At 43.0% G+C, this 20220-nt stretch overlaps 1 protein-coding gene across 4 annotated transcripts in view; it reads right to left on the bottom strand.

Moving 5' to 3' along the window:
* Positions 1-10081: 10081 nt before the first annotated feature.
* Positions 10082-20220, bottom strand: part of LOC112115952 (UDP-N-acetylglucosamine/UDP-glucose/GDP-mannose transporter) — a 32825-nt gene continuing 22686 nt past the window's right edge. The window contains exons 11-12 of one of the 4 annotated variants that reach the window (XM_024213193.2): positions 17980-18062; positions 10082-10460 (exon numbers count right to left, since the gene is read on the bottom strand). In XM_024213193.2, coding sequence (XP_024068961.1) covers positions 10352-10460; positions 17980-18062 — 192 coding nt within the window. In that variant the 3' untranslated portion in view covers positions 10082-10351. Of the gene's footprint in view, positions 10461-17979; positions 18063-18421; positions 18479-19679; positions 19851-20220 lie in introns of those variants that run through there. The other 3 variants (XM_026655474.1, XM_026655475.1, XM_026655473.1) reach the window with 3 other exon arrangements.

Here is a 20220-nt window from a genome sequence, read left to right as displayed (position 1 = left end):
GTGATTCCTGGACCTGAGAGGGGCCCTAGGAGCACATGCAGTGACTTGGGGGGGGATGTGTGTGCGCTGCTGGGGGGGGGCAGGAAAGGGAGGGGCGCCTCCCCCAGCGCTTGCTGCTGCCGGCAGGGAAAGGGCTGGAGGGAGTCCTCCTCTCTGGCCCCTGTCCTGGAGCAGCCTGCCTGCATCCCAAACTCATCCCAAGCCCTGCCTCACCCCCAGAGCCCACACCCCCCAGTCAGAGCTTTCACCCCCCCCTCCGAACCCTCTGCCCAAGCCCCTCCAGCACCCCAAGCACCTTATCCCCAGTCCCAGCTAGAGCCCTCATCCCCCCACACCCCAACCCTCTGCCCCAGCCCTGAGCCCCTCCCACATCCCAAACCTCCCATTTCCAAAGCCCTCACCCCCCCCACTCTATGCTCGCCCTGAGCCCCTCCCACACCCCAAACCTCCCATTCCCAGCCCCAGACAGAGCCCTCACCCCTACTCTCGCCCTGAGCCCCTCCCACACTCCAAACAGTGTTTCAGGGGCTTGGGGGTGCGGTGTTTGTGGGGGTCATGGGATGCTGTGGGGAGTTGGGTGGTATTACAGGGGGCTGGGGGTGTTTGCAGGGCTCAGGGAACGCTGGGTGTGTTGGGGGGGCTGAGTGGTGATACGGGTGGGCGGTGGTTGCAGAGCTCGGGAGACTTGGGGGGCTAGGCTGTGGGCGGTACTACAAAGGGTGGGCAGTGTTTGCAGAGGGCTGGGTGGTGTTTCAGGGGTTCGGCGGGGCTGGGAGGAATTTGGGCTAACCCTGTTTCTCATGGGGGTTCTGGGCTGGCTCGTTCCCGGTTCCTGCAGCAGGCGCGGTGCTGGGGCCCTTTACGGCTGCTGTAGCGCACGTGCCACCTAATAGCTGCGGGCAGGCCAGTGGCCCGTGGTGTGGAGCTAGGTGAGGGGTTCAGAGGGATTTGGGGGTGCAGCAGAGTTCTGCGGCCTGGGAGTGAGGGGTTCAGAGGGTGAGCGTGAGAGCACAGCTGATGCAGGGGGTTGGGGCGCGGGACAGCATCAGAGTGCAAGCTCTGGGCGGTGCTTCCCTCAAGCAGCTCCCAGAAGCAGTGAAATGTTCCCACTTCCATTCCCCCGACTCCTCTGCGCGCTGCCCCAGCTGCAGGCACCACCCTCGCAGATCCCATTGGCCACAGTTCGTGGTCACCTGGCGCTGCAGAGCCAGTGCTTGTGGTGGGCGCAGCATGGGGAGCCCCCTGACTGTCCCTCCACATGGAAACCAGAGGAGAGACATGCTGCTGCTTCTGGGGAGCCCCACAGAAGGCAGGGAGGCTGCCTTGTGCTGCTGCACCGCTGACTGGACTTTTAACGACCCGGTCAGCAATGCTGACCAGAGCCACCAGGGTCCCTTTTTGACCAGGCATCCTGATCAAAAACCAGACACCTAGCACCCCTAAACCAAAGGGTTTTTTTCTCCTTTCACTGCTTGAGTTGTCCAACCCTGACCCTAGTGAATCTAATCCACTGCAAGTGTCTGAAAGTGGGTACACTATATGGAAAAAATTGATAAAGAAAATGAGAGTTGAAGTTCTTCTCCTTCCAATTCCATTATGTCTATTGCTAGCCCAGAATAAGTTAAGGCAAAAATACAGGTACAAATAGGCTCTAGCAGCTGTTTGAAGCTAGGGTAGCTCAGTAACAAATGGCTGTTTAGTTGCCTATAGAAAATGGCACAGTGGTCAGACTACACTTTGAAGTGGGGCGATCACATGTCCTATTAAATCCCATCACAAATGCCCCTTTCGTTAACAGAGCCTATGTACTGAAAGGACAGGAAAACTCATCTATCTTTTTAAATCGAGAAGCATCACTCCAGACCAGGCCTGAGGTGCCTTTGCTAGGCATTTTGGGACGCTTACAGTTATTGCTGGCCATAAGAAAGTAACCAGAGCCTTTTACGAGCACTACATTCACTATTTATAGAGAACATTTCACATTTTATCTGGAAATCGATGAAGTGAAACATGTGAAAAGCAGATATGTACTAGACAGAGATCACCTCACTGCAGTTATTGATTTACCAATAGCCACTGGTCCTGAGTCTATACCCAAAAATTCCCAGCACCTGTTTTCCACATTAACAGCATGTCCCAGACACTGACTGGAGATTGAGCACCAGTATGTGGCTTCTTAGTGACTCAAGGTTTGTTTGTTTTTTTAAAGATTTAAAAATCAACATGCTTATTTATTATTCGTACTAGAGTAGCACTAGGGACCCCAACCAGGAACAGGGCTTCATGGTGCTAAACCCTGTTCAAACACATTTTAAGAGAGACCCTACTGCAAATATTTCACACTCTAAATCAGTAAGTTGGACAAAGTGCAAGATGGGAAATAGGGGCACAACAGTGTGAAGGGACTTGTCCTGGCTCATGGAGCAGGTCAGTGATAGAGGTGGGACAGAACCAAGGTCTGAGTCCCAGTGGTGCACTGATCATGTCAGATCTCACAAGTGAATCAAGATCAGGCATATAGAAAGGGGCTCCAAGAAAACGAGGGTGCTGCAGGGGTGCTGGCAATTCCTTAGGTGAAGCTTTTCTCTGAACCAGTGACCCCGTGGGGAGACACCGTGCTGCGATCTTTCAAATGTGATGAAAAAATAGTGATTGTAACCACTTTATCATTAGCTTTCCCACAACATTATTTTGCAAGAGTAGCGGTGTTAACTTCAGTGTCCTGGCCCCCTTCCATTGAGGTAATAAAATTCTCCCCATATAATTCTCACCTGCAGTTTCAGTTGAATTAGGTCAGCTTTGCTTCTTGTCATTGTAGGTCTGTTGTGTGCACATTGCACTACACAGGTGTTTGAAGTAACACGTATTTTTATGTTGTCTGTGTGACTGGAAGTGTTCTATAAAAGCTATTGTATGAACTTTAGAAGACAAACAGAGAACTTAACTAATCATTCAGTATAGCTGAGGCAAGTGACTGCTTCTGGTAGCAGCTGTCTGGATTCAGGGATTCATCTTCTCCTCTCAAAGATTATTGGGCTGTGGTAGTAAATGAACAGCTGACAGCCTTTTTAACTCCATCAGTAACTTCTGCTGTCCTCTTCTGGTAGTGAGACAGCATGAACTGGGATGGGAGGAGCAGTGGGGAGAGTATAGCATTATAATCTAACTACATGACACTATATAATCCTACAGAAACCTCATAAATGCTGCTGATTGGGTCATTAGTGGAGATTTAAACCCAGGACCTCCCTACCAAAAAGTATTAGCATCTACTGCTTGAGCTAGAGGATCAAGTCATAGAATATCAGGGTTGGAAGGGACCTCAGGAGGTCATCTAGTCCAACCCCCTGCTCAAAACAGGAACAATCCCCAGACAGATTTTTGTCCCAGATTCCTAAATGGCCTCTTCAAGGATTGAACTCACAACCCTGAGTTTAGCAGGCCAATGCTCAAACCACTGAGCTATCCCTCCCCTCATTAGTGTGTAAGGCAGTGGTTCCCAAACTGGGGTTCATGAACCCCTGGAGGTTTGCAAAATGTTACAGGGGGTTCTCAGGAAAAAAATTCCCTAATGGTGGACAGAGCTGTCCCTAGGGACCCCAGTGAGCATGGGGCCAGCAGCCCGGAGCCCCTGGACTTCCAAGAGCTAAGCAGATCAAATCAAGCATATCTATCACACTGAGGAGATTTAAACTTCAAGACTCCTTATAAGAAATGGAAAGGGAGGTGGATTTTTTTGCTGTTTTTAAAATTAAATAGGCAGCTAGTATTGTTTTTAAAATTATTATGAAGAACAAGTTTAAGCTTGTTGTAACGTGCATTGTTTGCCTGGACTGCTCAAGATCTGAATGCTTGTGTAGGAGGAACTCTGAGTTGGCTTCTTAAATACCTTCATGCTGTTTCACATCTGATACTCTGATGAAACATAGGAGCCTTGTCTTATAACAGGCTTACTCAAAGTGATACAAGCTACGAAAGTGAGATCTTGGAAGAGTGTTGCCGTTTTCATAATGTAATAAAAATACTGTAATCAAATAATAGTGTGTAATAAGCAGGTCAAAAACAAAATTTATATTTCCAAGATCACTGCTTTTATAATTTATACTCAGGCAAAGGAGAAAATCCCTGGAAATATTCATTTACAGGATGGGGTTCACAAGACTTGACATTTTAGTGAAAGGGGTTCACAAGTTGGTAAAGTTTGGGAACCACTGGTATAAGGCTTAGCTAACTCAATCTCTTCTGTGGTTCAGCCACTAGAGGGCACAGAGACCCACACTGTATTAACATGCGTGACACCCTCTCCTTCATGCTGAAGTTCAGCAACTCAACTGGCAGCCTTAAAAAACACTAGATGAATTAGAGAAAAACAAATTGTTACAATCTTTCAGGAAAAAAGTATTTATTTAAAGCCAGTACAAAAAATACATAGGCACATAAAATTCCTTTTGCTGTCACCTGACTTACAGATATAAAGCCTGCAGTACATTCAAATGAAAAAGGTTACCCTTTTAACACTAAAATGGTCACTTTGTAAATAGAATCTATGTAGAAAAAATATTTATAGTAAGATTAACAGCATAGAAAATATACTATTGTATCAATTTTGTTCACCTTCCCAGTGTATACAATACTGTCTGGACATTGGCACTAAAAGGTGCACGTTTACAAACAAAATAAGCTTTAAGAATATTTTACAGGACAATAAATCTAACCAGTAGATTTAAAAATAAAAGAATGGTAAAAGTTCTCAGTAACAACATCCTGACCCAAATGCCTCTGTACAGCAAGATGACAAACAAGTGACTTGAAAATATTCCAGTTTTTAAGCTACTGATGAGAAGTAGTAGTCTTGGCTAAAAAAAAAAAATAAATAATCCTCTAAGAGCAGCAGCACAGAATTCTCAGCCCAGGGAGAAGGGGCACGATGGTGCCTTTCAACCACCTTTGCTCCCTCCTTATACTAGAGAGGCCCCGGTGTAGTTTAGACACCCCTGGAAGCCTGTCTAAATTACAGTAATCTCTAAGGGCTGCCCCGCGGACCACAACAGCTGCTGCAATCTCCATGATGCTGGCGTCTCTGCCTGACATCCCTCCATACCCCACACCTACCATAGGCATACCGCCTATACCAGGACTTGCGAGAGGGTCCCCAAAAAGCAGCCTTATGGGTATCTTCCTCAGTGCCTGCCCTAGAGGAATCCTCTAACAACTGGAACTGGGGATTTTAAGGCCCCTTTACATTGCTATGGCCCTATAACTCAGCATAAAAGGGCCAGAGGGGCGTTTGGATCTCTCCCATGGTCTTGTTAGATATAAAGGGTTTTAGAACAAGTAATTTCTGAGCTAGTCCATCAGCTGAACAAAGAAAGTATGAAATTGAAATATTGGAATATTTTTTCAGGTTAAAAAAAAAATCACTTCCATGATGTATAATTTAGGTTTACAATTATAGATTTCTCCCCAGTGATCTGAGCCTCTAGAAGACATGAGGCTGAAGGGGCTTGAGTAAGATTATCAGGCATCGGAGGTGGAGGCGGGCTCACATTTTCACAAATATCAGCAAACGACTTCCAACGATGGCAGGGCTGATGAGCTATGGGGATGGACCTGGCCTGAGTGCAACCGGGCTGCTTTGGGAAACAGCGGAAAGAAGTGTTTAAACAGCAGCCTCCTGGGCCCACAAAAGACCTGAATCCCACAGCACCAAGGGCTGACCTGTCATAGGATACCGAAGAGGACCCCTGCCCACACCTGAGCATGGGCTTCCAGCAAGGGATAAAGGGGGGCACACTCCCCGAGGATGGGGGTGGTTCTTAGAAGCATCTACATAACTCTTGGTAGCAACATCTAGACGGTCAAAGAGATTAAGCCCTTTAAAAGGGGCGACTGGCCAGCTTTGACTTTACTGCCTCATCTGCATTCCACTCCCAAAGCCAAACGTGTGTCTGACGCACAGTGGAAACTCCGCATGCAGGCAGCTTTACACAAAAAGGAAGCGGCTTCTATAGAACTGGGGACAGTGGAGAAAGCCTCATAGTTCTGGTGTCACAGGAAAAGCAGAGGAGAAATCCTTCCGAGATCCACCCACAGAGCTTAGGCCCCACAGCAAAATAAGCTGCAATAGTCAAAGTCACTACTGCGAGCTTGTAAGCTGTACTAAGGGCCAAGTCCACCCCAAGTCTTGTCTGTGGGGTGGACATATACTCCATTAGAACAATTTAGAAGTGAGACATAAGGCCTATGCATCCACCCTAGAAATAGCAAATACTTCGTCTGGTTCCTCAGGAGAAACAGGGTAACATCTGGCCTTAGGGCAAGAGTCTTGGGTGCATAGGTCCACCCAGTTCCATTCCTTGGACACAAGGTCCAGGATGGCCAAGTGGAAGGGAAAGATAACCCCCTCTTCTGCGAAGAACCATGTATGCTTGAAAACAGTATCTTTGGGGGTCTCCAAACAGAGAATGCAGAGGATGAGAGTCTCCAGTCAGGGGACACTGGTATCTGCATCAGATCAACCAAGGGTCTCGGAGGCTTGATCTAAGTCCAGGAGCAGATCACGGCCAAGATCTTGGTCCCTCTCTCCTAAGGCTGGGTTTTCAGGACTAGAAATACATTTGGGAGGGAGGTCCCCAAAGACCCTTCAGAGGAGGGATGCCTGCCAAGGGCTGGGAAGGGGAGCTGCCACTCCCACTTTAGAGGTGGGGTGCAGACTGGGCATACCATCCCTGAGTGGTGGCATTTATGTTTTATCCATTTGAACAGTTGGCCCCAGATGAAACGCCCTTGCAGGGTGGTGCTTAACCGAACAGCAATTTGCTCTGCCTTCAACTCTCCATCTGAGAAACTGCTGCTGGCTTCTTACTTCTCTCTTTCTCCCCACTCCTCAATTCTGTCCCATTTTTTCTTTAAAGTCCCCACAAAAGAGAAAAAGTGAAAAGAGATGGCAGGAGAGCTGAGGCAAGGGCTCCAGGCTTCCAAAGCAGGAAAGGCAAACTGAGGGGACGGTGCTGAAGCTTATATGTCCAGGGGCAGGATCTAGCAGTTCTTTGCATTCTTGCTTCCAGGTGGTGGCATTATGATGCTATCAGTTCCAGATTCCCGCATCAGAGGGTGCGAGGACAAGGAGACATAAGAAAAAGAAGAATTTGGCAGCATATTTTGAAGTTTATAGCAGAATGAGCTGAGTTGAAAACCCTCTTTTGACAGAGTTACTGACCTTGACATTTAAAAACAGGCACATTTATCACATTGAGACTAAAGTATTTAAATAAAGATCCAAATTTTATAAAAAGAATGGGGATCACAACAGGCTAAAATTAAAAAGAAAATTTGGTTCCCTAGCCTATTACTACTATTATTATTTTGGGTGTGTTAAGATTCCCTGCAAGGCCTTTATTTTGTATATGAGCTAAAATATTCTGTAAGACACAGTAAGAGACATTCAGCACAAAAAATAATCTTAAATTTACTTTCCTCAACTAATTTCTGCTGTGCTGCCATTGCTAACCTGGAGCTGGCCTACAAGAGTAAGGGACTCTTTTCAAACTACTGGCGTAAGGGGTAGTGTTTTTGCAAAGTCTATTGACCATCAGGGTCAAAGAAGTGACTTTACAAAACTGCACCACACATAAATGGCACTTATCAGAATAGCCCCTTTGGGTGACACTAGTACCTATGCCATCACATCATGGATCACAGTAGAGCAGGAGCTGGCTGCGTGATTTTAGGAAGCTAGCAAAAGCAGGAACACATCAGGTAAGTTTTTGAGTCATTTGTGTTGAATGCTCCCCCATCCTTTTCCTTCGGTATATGGGTATCATACACAATTTTTCCATTTAGCTCAATTAAAACAAGAACTAGATAAGCAGGCTACCTTTAAGGATTCTAAAATGGAGGACTAGGCTAACAACGCCAACTGCCAAAGAAACACAGTAGACACATACTGTAACACACAGAATGCTGATTAAACGTTTCTACAGAAAATGTTACAGAAATGCTCATATCAATTACATAAAAAAATATTCTGATAAATGCAATGTTTCTTTCAACACCATGTCACTCAGTTTTCCACCAAATATCCTTCCAAATGCAATTAGATTAATTGCCTGTGAAAGTCTCTTCTTGTAAGTGAAGGGTAGGAGTAGGAATAAATTGTGGGGAAATGATAAGTGTACAATTTTAACCAAAGAAAGATTCAAAAGGAGAAAGATATTTCTGTCTATTGAATCAATTTTAATTTTTTTAAAAAAATCAATACGGCTTGACATTTTAAAAATATTTCTCCATTAAAAACAGCTCACAATGTAAAAGAAATTTTACTGCACCCAAAAATAAACTGAACAGAGCATAAAATTTGGACAGAGTTAAAACATCAGAACTGTATCAATCATATAACGGTACAAATTAAATGTACCAATTAATGAATTACCTTGACATCATCTAGAAGAGTAAAGGTATTCCTCTACTATGAGATAATAAATATTCATTCTAGATGACCTGTCAACGTGTAGCTGCACAAAATGTTATATATGGATTAACTGTTAATTTATTAAACTAAAAAGATAACGTATTTCAAATTTATTCTTTTACTATTGTTTCAGAATAACGGGGCACACTTGGTACTGGGATTGGAAGGGAATCAAAAACATTAATTCGTTTAAAAAAGTCTTTTAGACACAGATTTTCACTTGATTTTGAATGAGTGCTAGACCTTACCCTGCAAAAACTTATGCACGTGAGTACCTTTACTTATTAAGTTGTCCAGTGGGATTATTAATGTAAGTAAAGTTACTCATGTATGACTGCAGGATAGGTCTTATTTTATTTCAGTGCTTCCCTGCTGAGTTCTCCAATAGATTATGTAAAATTGGAAGGTGGTGTACCATCACCCCACCACCTATTCTTGAATGTCACCATCCTACATCAGCTTTACAAGAAGAGGTACTAAGCTGTTGTGAGGCATGCAGAATCTGAGCAGGATGAGCACAGGCTTAAAAGTTAATGAAAAAAATTAAACATCTACTAAAATCATTGACTATTCAAGCCAATGTTTTGACCAAAAACTTAAAACCGGATGACTGACTGAAATAAGAGTGTATTGCAGAATTGATACTTCTGCTGAAAGATCAGCACTTGCATATGCAATGTTGCAGAGCCATTCCTTTCCTTAGTAAATAAAAAAAGGAGTTACATTTCAGTCTCCCTCCATTTCTGTATATATATTCTAGCTCTAGAGAAAAAACTCTTTTCTTTCCCTTTTTCTTGTTCCTCTGAAAGCATAATATTGACAAGAAATCAAAATTGCCAAAAATATGTATCTTCTTTTCATGATCTATGCAGGGCCTACAGTTGGCTTATAGTTAGTGAAAGTCTATAAATGTTACCCTGCTTCAGTAGCTTCCTTCTCGAAAATAAAGTAAACTAATCTGTTCGCTTGCGTTTTCTGAGATAAGGGGTGAGATTCCATGTTGCCTCTCCATGAGGCACAGCACAGAACTTGCAGCCCAGCACAGAGGGACCTATGCTGACTTTAAATCATCTTTTTGCCCAACTGCTTCAGGGACTGGAGAGTCCTCCCTGTTCCACCCCCGGGGGGCTTATCTAAGCTACAATAGTTTCCCGCAGGGGTCTTCTGGGCTGCAGCACTGCCCAGAATCTCCACAAGGCTCCGTGCTACAGCAACACTTCTACCCCCAATACCAACCCACTCATCCCCACAACTGGCATGCCCCCACACCAGGGTTTGTGAGGGGTTCCTCCGAAGGCAGCCTGATGTGCCTGAACTGAGGAATTCTGCCCTGAAAGGGATGCAGGGCTTTTTGAGACCCTTGACATCACCCTGGCCCTTTTAGACAGTATGAAGGGGATGGAGCTGAGTCAATCATTCACCCTAAAAGCTAATTACAAATATTTATTATTGCCCATTGATATGCTTAGCTGCAAGACAACCCAGATGCAAGCTAAACTGTAAATGATAGGTTAGGACACGTTTTCTTGCAAGAAAACAAAATTGTATCTAAGAATATTAATGGTACTCCTGTAAAATCAAAGTGTTTACATCATCTGTGCATGGTTCTACCACCAGATTTGATCATAATAAATTACAAAAGATGTATTCCTCATAGTCTAGATTAAATTAACCAGCTGTATATTTAATGTGCAGTCAGTTATAAATCTCTTTTTAATAAAATTTTTAAAAAGGCAGCATATTTAGATTGTGCAAATGCAGAGTACCAGCATTATGCTGTAACACACACCCACATTGTAATATTTTTACTGTATACTGCCAGTGATCGTTGGGAAAAAAAAACAAAAAACAAGGAGTTACTTCTTATAAGTAATCCCCTGGTCATACTGAGCTTTTTCCTTTAATATCCATCTTGATAGTAGCTTCAGACTGCTTGTTCAATTGCTCTTCTGTAAAAGTGATGTAAGAATACACCAGGCTTCCAGCAATACTACAAAACACATTTTTAGGTAAAAGAGACAAATGATGCATATTAATGTTAGAACTCCATGTAAATTATCACATAAGTACCATTCTACATACTCTAAACATATTTTAATCGTGCATTCCTTCTCCAATTTACTAATTAACACTTTTACCTAGAATCCAGTACAGAGATTATTCTGAATTTTGATTCATTCCTACCATTGTACCAAAATATTCATGGATCTCATTATGCAGATATACCAAACACTAGGCCTGGTGGTACAGGAGTTGGGGTGGGCCTATAAATAACTGGCCAGCCACAGAAATACAAATTTTTGATGATACTCTGCCCCCCCCCCCCCCCGTTTTATATAGGCTGCAAAAGGAACAAAGGAAGTTAAATTGGTAAAAGGAGGAGTCTGAGCAAGGTGGTGAAGTGTCAGCCATAAACTTGATTTAGCTAGCTGATTCTCCCCCTACCCCCTTGAAATCAATCCTCTCCTCTCCATACGGTTCATATTTTGTTCAATCTGATTTATAACCCATGTTCTCCAACCACTAAATATCTAGAGACTTTAATTTGTGAAGAACCATTCAGAAGAACATAAAGGAAAAAAGAATGTGTGTGTTCTATGCAGAGCTAAAAACAGAGTTTCTTTTGAGGTCATTTTATTTATTTAGGTTATCCCTTGACCCGTGTCAAACCATAAAATACCGTATGCCCAAGTACATTAAAAAGCTTAAGTAATTTCATTCTCTCTTACTACCTTTAGTTACAAATTTAAAATTTATCTTTTTAAAAGGTAGAAACAGAGAATGGTCCAAATTTACAGGCATATTTTAGCCGCACAACCTCTCCACCTTAAAATAGTTTTTTTTTTTTTTGGTAATGAAACCAGTGGCACTATTTGGAGACTTTATATAATTTGAGCTGTAAATATTCAGCCAGAGCATTAAAAAAAAAAACAAAAAAACAAAACACACTTAACCTCCCCCCCCCCTCCAAACAAACCAAGGATGCCTTTTAGATCAGTCAAATGTAGGTCAGGATTGTATCAACTTTCAGTTTATGTGCACTGAATACCAAACAACCCCTGATGTTCCCAGTAGTGCCTAGAACGAGCAGTGCATTCTTACTGGGTGCAGACGCATTTCTGAATGTTTTAAAAAGAGAACCAGGGAGATATGTGTTATTATTTTAAAAATGGCTTTTGAAGATAACCATTTAAGTTGGTAGAATTGGGGATCGGGGGGAAGGGGTTGTTTGTTTTAGGTATTTATCAGTTGAAAAGGTAAGTCTCTGGGTTTTGGTTTTTTAAATTAAGTTTAAGTTATTTTCCCTTATGCGGTCTCAACACATGAAATCTACACAGTTACATCGGGTATGCTGTAGCAGATGATGATCAATGAACCAAGTAGTCCAATTACCTATCCTCATACAGTAGTTAGGACAGGATGCTTCAGAGAAAGGCATGAGACCCCATAAATGCTACAATATGTCAAGGAGGGACAATCTATTCATTACTCCAGCTGATGATTTGCTTATGCTGTGAAGTAAAATGATCGATAACCATAATTTTCTTTAATCCTGATAGTTTAACTGCAGATTGTCGTTTCATTCATATGTCTGTCTATTTTAGGGTTTAGTACTGCTGCTCATCACTGTAGTATCTGAGCATCTTCCATGTAAAACAAATTAATAGCAGTAGCGAAGTCCCCAATGCACTTAATCGAGTCTCTGGCACTTCTCCCTTCTGGGGCAAACACACTGTGTGGGGTAGGGTTTTTGAATTTATTAATTTTCTTTTTAGTTAGTTGGGGTTTATTGGGTGGAAGGGGGACATCAGTGTTGTGTCATTCTTATGGTGAAAAGGCTTTAGCGAAGAGGAAGGTTTTAGAGCATTTCCTAAAGATGGTCAGATTCTGGATTCACTTGACCTCTCTAAAAGACTTGTTACAGTTGGTATGGCAACCCCCATTTGTGTGTGTGTGTGTGTGTCTACTGTATTTTCCACTGCATGCATCTGATGAAGTAGGTTTTAGCCCACAAAAGCTTATGCCCAAATAAATGTGTTCGTCTCCAAGGTGTCGCATGTACTCCTTGTTCTTTTTGTTCCAGAGTGGTATCCCCTCAACCGACAACGCTCTATCCCCAGCTCTCACCTCCTAGGTCACAGGCTTTGTGATCCGCACTGTCCCAGAGGAGTGCAGCCGATTGAAATTTGGCTTTTGAAAATTTAAGACCAAAGGTTTAAATTGGCATTGGAAACTAATTAGGAGGCAGTGGAGGGTTTTGAGCATGGGCCTAATATGTTCACAGAGCAGCTGGTGCCCATGCATCATGTTCACATTCATAGATTCATAGATTCTAGGACTGGAAGGGACCTCGAGAGGTCATCGAGTCCAGTCCCCTGCCCGCATGGCAGGACCAAATACTGTCTAGACCATCCCTGATAGACATTTATCTAACCTACTCTTAAATATCTCCAGAGATGGAGATTCCACAACCTCCCTAGGCAATTTATTCCAGTGTTTAACCACCCTGACAGTTAGGAACTTTTTCCTAATGTCCAACCTAGACCTCCCTTGCTGCAGTTTAAGCCCATTGCTTCTTGTTCTATCCTCAGAGGCTAAGGTGAACAAGTTTTCTCCCTCCTCCTTATGACACCCTTTTAGATACCTGAAAACTGCTATCATGTCCCCTCTCAGTCTTCTCTTTTCCAAACTAAACAAACCCAATTCTTTCAGCCTTGCTTCATAGGTCATGTTCTCAAGACCTTTAATCATTCTTGTTGCTCTTCTCTGAACCCTTTCCAATTTCTCCACATCTTTCTTGAAATGCGGTGCCCAGAACTGGACACAATACTCCAGCTGAGGCCTAACCAGAGCAGAGTAGAGCGGAAGAATGACTTCTCGTGTCTTGCTCACAACACACCTGTTAATACATCCCAGAATCACGTTTGCTTTTTTTGCAACAGCATCACACTGTTGACTCATATTTAGCTTGTGGTCCACTATAACCCCTAGATCCCTTTCTGCCGTACTCCTTCCTAGACAGTCTCTTCCCATTCTGTATGTGTGAAACTGATTTTTTCTTCCTAAGTGGAGCACTTTGCATTTGTCTTTGTTAAACTTCATCCTGTTTAACTCAGACCATTTCTCCAATTTGTCCAGATCATTTTGAATTATGACCCTGTCCTCCAAAGCAGTTGCAATCCCTCCCAGTTTGGTATCATCCGCAAACTTAATAATCGTACTTTCTATACCAATATCTAAGTCGTTAATGAAGATATTGAACAGAGCCGGTCCCAAAACAGACCCCTGCGGAACCCCACTCGTTATGCCTTTCCAGCAGGATTGGGAACCATTAATAACAACTCTCTGAGTACGGTTATCCAGCCAGTTATGCACCCACCTTATAGTAGCCCCATCTAAATTGTATTTGCCTAGTTTGTCGATAAGAATATCATGCGAGACCGTATCAAATGCCTTACTAAAGTCTAGGTATACCACATCCACAGCTTCTCCCTTATCCACAAGACTCGTTATCCTATCGAAGAAAGCTATCAGATTGGTTTGACATGATTTGTTCTTTACAAATCCATGCTGGCTGTTCCCTATCACCTTACCACCTTCCAAGTGTTTGCAGATGATTTCCTTAATTACTTGCTCCATTATCTTCCCTGGCACAGAAGTTAAACTAACTGGTCTGTAGTTTCCTGGGTTGTTTTTATTTCCCTTTTTATAGATGGGCACTATATTTGCCCTTTTCCAGTCTTCTGGAATCTCTCCCGTCTCCCATGATTTTCCAAAGATAATAGCTAGAGGCTCAGATACCTCCTCTATTAGCTCCTTGAGTATTCTAGGATGCATTTCATCAGGCCCTGGTGACTTGCAGGCATCTAACTTTTCTAAGTGATTTTTAACTTGTTCTTTTTTTATTTTATCTGCTAAACCTACCCCCTTCCCATTAGCATTCACTAGGATAGGCATTCCTTCAGACTTCTCGGTGAAGACCGAAACAAAGAAGTCATTAAGCATATCTGCCATTTCCACGTTTCCTGTTACTGTTTCTCCCTCTTCACTAAGCAGTGGGCCTACCCTGTCTTTGGTCTTCCTCTTGCTTCTAATGTATTGATAAAAAGTCTTCTTGTTCCCCTTTATTCCCTTAGCTAGTTTGAGCTCATTTTGTGCCTTTGCCTTTCTAATCTTGCCCCTGCATTCCTGTGTTGTTTGCCTATATTCATCCTTTGTAATCTGTCCTAGTTTCCATTTTTTATATGACTCCTTTTTATTTTTTAGATCATGCAAGATCTCGTGGTTAAGCCAAGGTGGTCTTTTGCCACATTTTCTATCTTTCCTAACCAGCGGAATAGCTTGCTTTTGGGCCCTTAATAGTGTCCCTTTGAAAAACTGCCAGCTCTCCTCAGTTGTTTTTCCCCTCAGTCTTGATTCCCATGGGACCTTACCTATCAGCTCTCTGAGCTTACCAAAATCCGCCTTCCTGAAATCCATTGTCTCTATTTTGCTGTTCTCCCTTCTACCCTTCCTTAGAATTGCAAACTCTATGATTTCATGATCACTTTCACCCAAGCTGCCTTCTACTTTCAAATTCTCAACGAGTTCCTCCCTATTTGTTAAAATCAAGTCTAGAACAGCTTCACCCCTAGTAGCTTTTTCAACCTTCTGAAATAAAAAGTTGTCTGCAATGCAGTCCAAGAATTTGTTGGATAGTCTGTGCCCCGCTGTGTTATTTTCCCAACATATATCCGGATAGTTGAAGTCCCCCATCACCACCAAATCTTGGGCTTTGGATGATTTTGTTAGTTGTTTAAAAAAAGCCTCATCCACCTCTTCCACCTGGTTAGGTGGCCTGTAGTAGACTCCTAGCATGACAGCTTCAGATACAGCAAATCATAGTAACCCCACCGGGAGATTACTAATGCATGGATCCTGGCAGTCAGGGCCTTGTCTGGGGGGGGGGAAAGGGGGGGGGGTGGGGGGAAGGGACAACACCTTTTTAGGTAGCTGGAGGTAAAAAGAATGTTTAGATATTGATGCTACCTGTCACCCAAGCTTCGGAGTCCAAGAGAGTCCAGAGGCTTCACAGCACTTTGATGAATGGGGTCTGTGTGCCATCAATGAAAGAAGACAACCACTCAGCTCAGAGCATTTCCCCCCTTCCAACTATCACCACTTCGGTCTTGCCAGGGTCCAGCTTGACTCAGCTGCTCTTCATCCAAGCGCTGATTTCTTGTAGGCATTCTGACATTTTAGTAGTGTTGGTGCTTTCATCCATGGAGAATGATGTATTTCAGTTTAGTTGGCAGCTAGGCCCCCAGCATCTCCCCTCTCTCCCCACAAAATGGTCTCACGTAGTTATTGGAGAGAAGTGGGGATAGTATGAATCCCTATAGGACCCCAGAGATGAGGCCCTCCGGAAAGGCTAAGCAGTGATAGAGAGGAACAACTGGAGCCACTGTAGTGCTGGGCCATCTACTCCTCCTGTGTCATGTAGCTGTACCTTGTTGTCCACTGTGTCAAACGCTGCAGAGAGATCCAGCAGTGCGAACACAGAGATCTTGACCGTGTCCATGGCCATGAGGTGGTCATATTTTAGTGCCAACAGCGCTGCCACTGCTGTGTGCCCTAGCTGTCAGGTATCCACTATGCTGGCTGATTCACATGCTGGAGCATGGTGGCTGCTGATTTCTCAATTATTTTGCCATGGAATGGGAGGCTGGAGACAGGAGTGCAATTGGAGAGATCTTCAGGGTCAAGGGATGTTTTCTTGAGGATTGGGTGAACTGTTCCTTCCCCCCCCCCCCCAAGGAGTTTGGTAGGTGACTTTTCTTCTCTGCAGGAGGATCTGACTGTATCCATTAGTAGTGTGCATAATTCTTCATTGGCTTTTACCAGCCAGAAGGGGTATGGATCTGTTTCACAAGTTCTGGCTCTAATATTTTACAGGGCTTTTTGAGCTTCAGCATGTGTGATCAGGCCAGACTCAGTCAGGGTGGTGGGGCAGATAATACAGTCTAGTTGGGGTAGAGTTCTTTGTCCATTAGCTTCTTATGTATTCTGTTGATCTCACCAAAGCCAACAGCTCCTCAGAGCAGTCAATGCTTGGGTCTGGTGTCTAAGCTATGCAATCAGATTTGACTAGCTGGTTCCCTACTTAAAACAGCTCTGTGGAGGAGAAGAAGGCGGCTTGCTTTTGCCTCCTTTATTGCAGTGGTGTAGTCCTGTAAGACCTGGTGATTAGACCAGGAGAGTGGTACGTTGGGGATGCCTCCAATATCTACATGTACACTGAAGGTAGGATCTAACATATGTCGAGCTGCACATATTTCAGAGGACAAGGAATCTGGAGTACCATGCTTGGCAGTAGCTCTGTTAGTTCTTTCCAGAAGTTGACTGGCTTTCCATCTGGAGGACAGTACACCACTAGGAGTCCTAGATTCCTCTTGCCCTTCACCTCACAGGTCCTATGGATGCACCTCAAAGATTTAGTTTCTGGGGTGGAATGTTTCTGAATCAGAGCTAGGGTACAAACAGGACTGCTACTCCGTGTCCTCTCCTTTTTGCTGGCGCATTCTGGAGTTTGTCTGGGCTTGTGGCTGGAGGACTAGCTGTGCTAAGGCTGGGCTGGAGGCAGCACTGACCCATGTCTTTCTAGCGATGCAAACAAGGCTAAGTTCTTCATCCAAAACAAGATTATGGACAGCGCTGGTTCTGACTGATGACCTTGCATCCAGCAGAAAGGAACTTCAGTTATTTTGTTTTTCTCCCCTGTTTAATGATGTTACCAATTGAGCAATTGGCTTTAGGTGCCTCGCTTTTGGATTTACCGATTCCTCTTTGAAACTTACAACATACCTTAGTAATTAGCATAGCAAATAATTTGCTTTTTAAGTTTCAAATGTATACAAATCCTTGAGACAGCTTGAGGGTGACATGGTATTACTTCACACAGCCTAAAGTTCACCCTCCTACATGTGTTTTGAATAGCAACCAGCATTTCATGTAAAAATAAGATGCCAGGAAGAAAATATGCTTTTATTTTTATAAAAGATACACCCATAATAGTCATCCTGAATACACACACACACACGCTTCTACGAAAGGTTTTATCCCTTTAAAACCCCGCATTTTCCTCTTCCTTTACCTCCAAACAAATCTGTTACCAAAAATGATGGAACATTAAGCTGGTGATACAAAAAAATCTTAACTAAAAGCTATGACAAGAGCACGATCCTGCAAGCAATTAGGCACATACTTAATTTTATGCACATAAATCCCTTGATATCAATAGGACTACTCACATCCGTAACTGTTTTCAGGATCAAGACTTAACACTTCCTACATATTAGCTTTGTAGTGGATTCCTCCCACCAGAATTCAAAAAAGTGCAGTTCTATTTTGGAAAGTGATCCTATTTGGATGGTTCAATACTTCTTTCAGTAATTCAATAGCAAGTTGCTCAATTTACAAGTTATTTTGAAGTGTTACATACATTCAAGACCAGTCTTCAGTTTTCTTACCTGATATTTAACCCAATGAAGTTTGTCCATGTGAAAATATAGTCTCCTCCAAAAAACATTCCAATATAGGTTATTAATATATTCTGGAAAGGGGAAAAAAAAAAAAAGGTGTACACATTTTGCTTAGAATTTTTAAACAGCTGTTTATGTATATTCCACTGGCATAAACAGGATACTGAAATGAATAGAAGAGAGTCAGAAGAGATAACTGTGTGAAAGATACTGACATTTGTATTTATAATACTGACTTGAAAGTTACCATATCAGGGCTACTGGTAATATTAAAATATTCAGGCCTTATGGTTTTTTTCCCCTTGTCTTACTGTTTTTCCTTCATATTGCGCTACTGAGCCCCAAAAATGTTTTCTCCCACCCTGCAAAACAAAGGCTGCAACATAGGGGAAAAAACGCTTCTGCTAGACAACCTTACAACAATGTACCTAGAGCACTGAATTCTTCAGAAAGCCAGTTGTTCTCTTGCTCTGCCTCTCTTCCTTATCTGCAAGTAGACAGATGCTGACACGTACAAAAATCCTTACCCTTAAAAAGTTATGTATTTCCAAAACTACACATACTGCTGGCAGCCCTAATTCTAGGCCTAACAACTTCAACAGTAGCTTTTTAGTTCCGATATGTTTTTATTGGTTTCCCATTTCCCCTCAGGCGTCACTGGTTTTGTTAAAGACTTCATTTAGATCTCCAGTCATGCCAAAGTTCAATATCCTCAGCTTTCAACCACACAACCATCCACAGGGCTTCTACAGTAGGGCTCCACAGGAGCTTAATCCCAGTGCATGAGGCAAAAGATATTCTAGAATTTACCCAGCAGAGATCCATATACAGATGCTGGCAGCTACAGATCACTATTGAAAACTCGTATCAATGAATGGAAAGGGCCCAGACAGACATGGGAGGGCTCTTGGAAAGGGATACAACATAAAAGCCTCTGTATCTTTTCTCTCTATGAATTCCCTGTCTATCCTCTGACCTCTTAACCATGTCAAGCCAAGAAACTAGAAGGGCGAGCTGGATTCTATTGTGGCTCCCAAAGCAATGGAATAGTTAATTAATTTCAGGACCAAATCCTATCTTCAGTTACACCTGTGCTAACTTATTAGATACAATGGGGTTGCACAGATTTAAATGAGGACAGAATCTTGCCTGGAGAATGTCTTAGAGGTGGTGATATGCCAAAAAGAACAAGTGAAACCTAATAATGTCAATCTATTTATGTAGACTGGCTGTTTCAACCTATGGATTAGAGGACCTGAAAGGTCTTTCTATTTCCAATTTATAATTCACTGCAATCCTAAACACAGTCATTTCATAATTTCAGTTATGTCATACAGAATTATGGTTGGTTTCCAATTGCATAAACATAAACAAAGTATTATGATTGCCTTTGTCCAGCATGAAAATAGCATATATGCAAGTGCCCCAGACCAGCTGAATTATACTTCTATCACTGTTTGGAAATGGTACTTCTCTGGCTAAGCATACACGCTATTTTGATCTTTGGCAGATTGACATTCTTGTGTTTTGGTCTGACCTTGGTGTCACTGACTACAACAGAGCTGCCTACTTTGCTTTACGCAACACCACCTTAAGCCTACTCAATGCAACAGTGAATTCCACAAACTTAGTCCCCTTATTCTGAGGAATCCAATAAATTTGATAGATGAATCAAAATATTTTAAAAATAAAAAGTAAAAATAGCCTCCTTTGTTCTGTTCTTAAAGTTTACGGCAAGGGATGGCTAAAAACAAACTTTCAAAAAGCCTCAGTACCTCCCCCTGAGGCAGTTTGCCAGAGATGACTTTGTTCATTTCTCCAAGCAAGCAGGTATGGTCATCTTGTTTGGAGATTAGAGCCTAGGGGAAAGAGGGAGGAGAGAGATGATAGTCCACAGAGGAGAGCAAGATAAAGAAGCAGAAGTGAATTAGGGGAACACCTGTGCATGGAAGGAGAAGCAGGGAGTTCATGCGTGTGTTTGTTCAAGTCTGTGTGTTTTTCTGGGATCCCGTGATCTACATATGTTATCCCAGTACAAAAAACACATGGTTCCAACCCCTATAGCACTGGCATTCAGGAGCAGATTGGTTTCGCACACTACTGGATACAGCACTGTAGTATATGCACATGGTTGCCCCATACCTACGCCATGAGGAAAACACACAATGCAAGTCTGAAATCAAATAGAAGAGACCTCCAGCAATGCCCAGTTGTCAGTATAATGCACTA

Source organism: Terrapene carolina, unplaced genomic scaffold (genome assembly GCF_002925995.2).
Source record: "Terrapene carolina triunguis isolate 2854851 unplaced genomic scaffold, T_m_triunguis-2.0 Scaffold210, whole genome shotgun sequence".
In the NCBI taxonomy this organism is placed as follows: domain Eukaryota; kingdom Metazoa; phylum Chordata; order Testudines; family Emydidae; genus Terrapene; species Terrapene triunguis.
The sequence above is the reverse complement of the archived record's forward strand: the minus strand, read 5'-3'. Positions and strand labels throughout refer to the sequence as shown.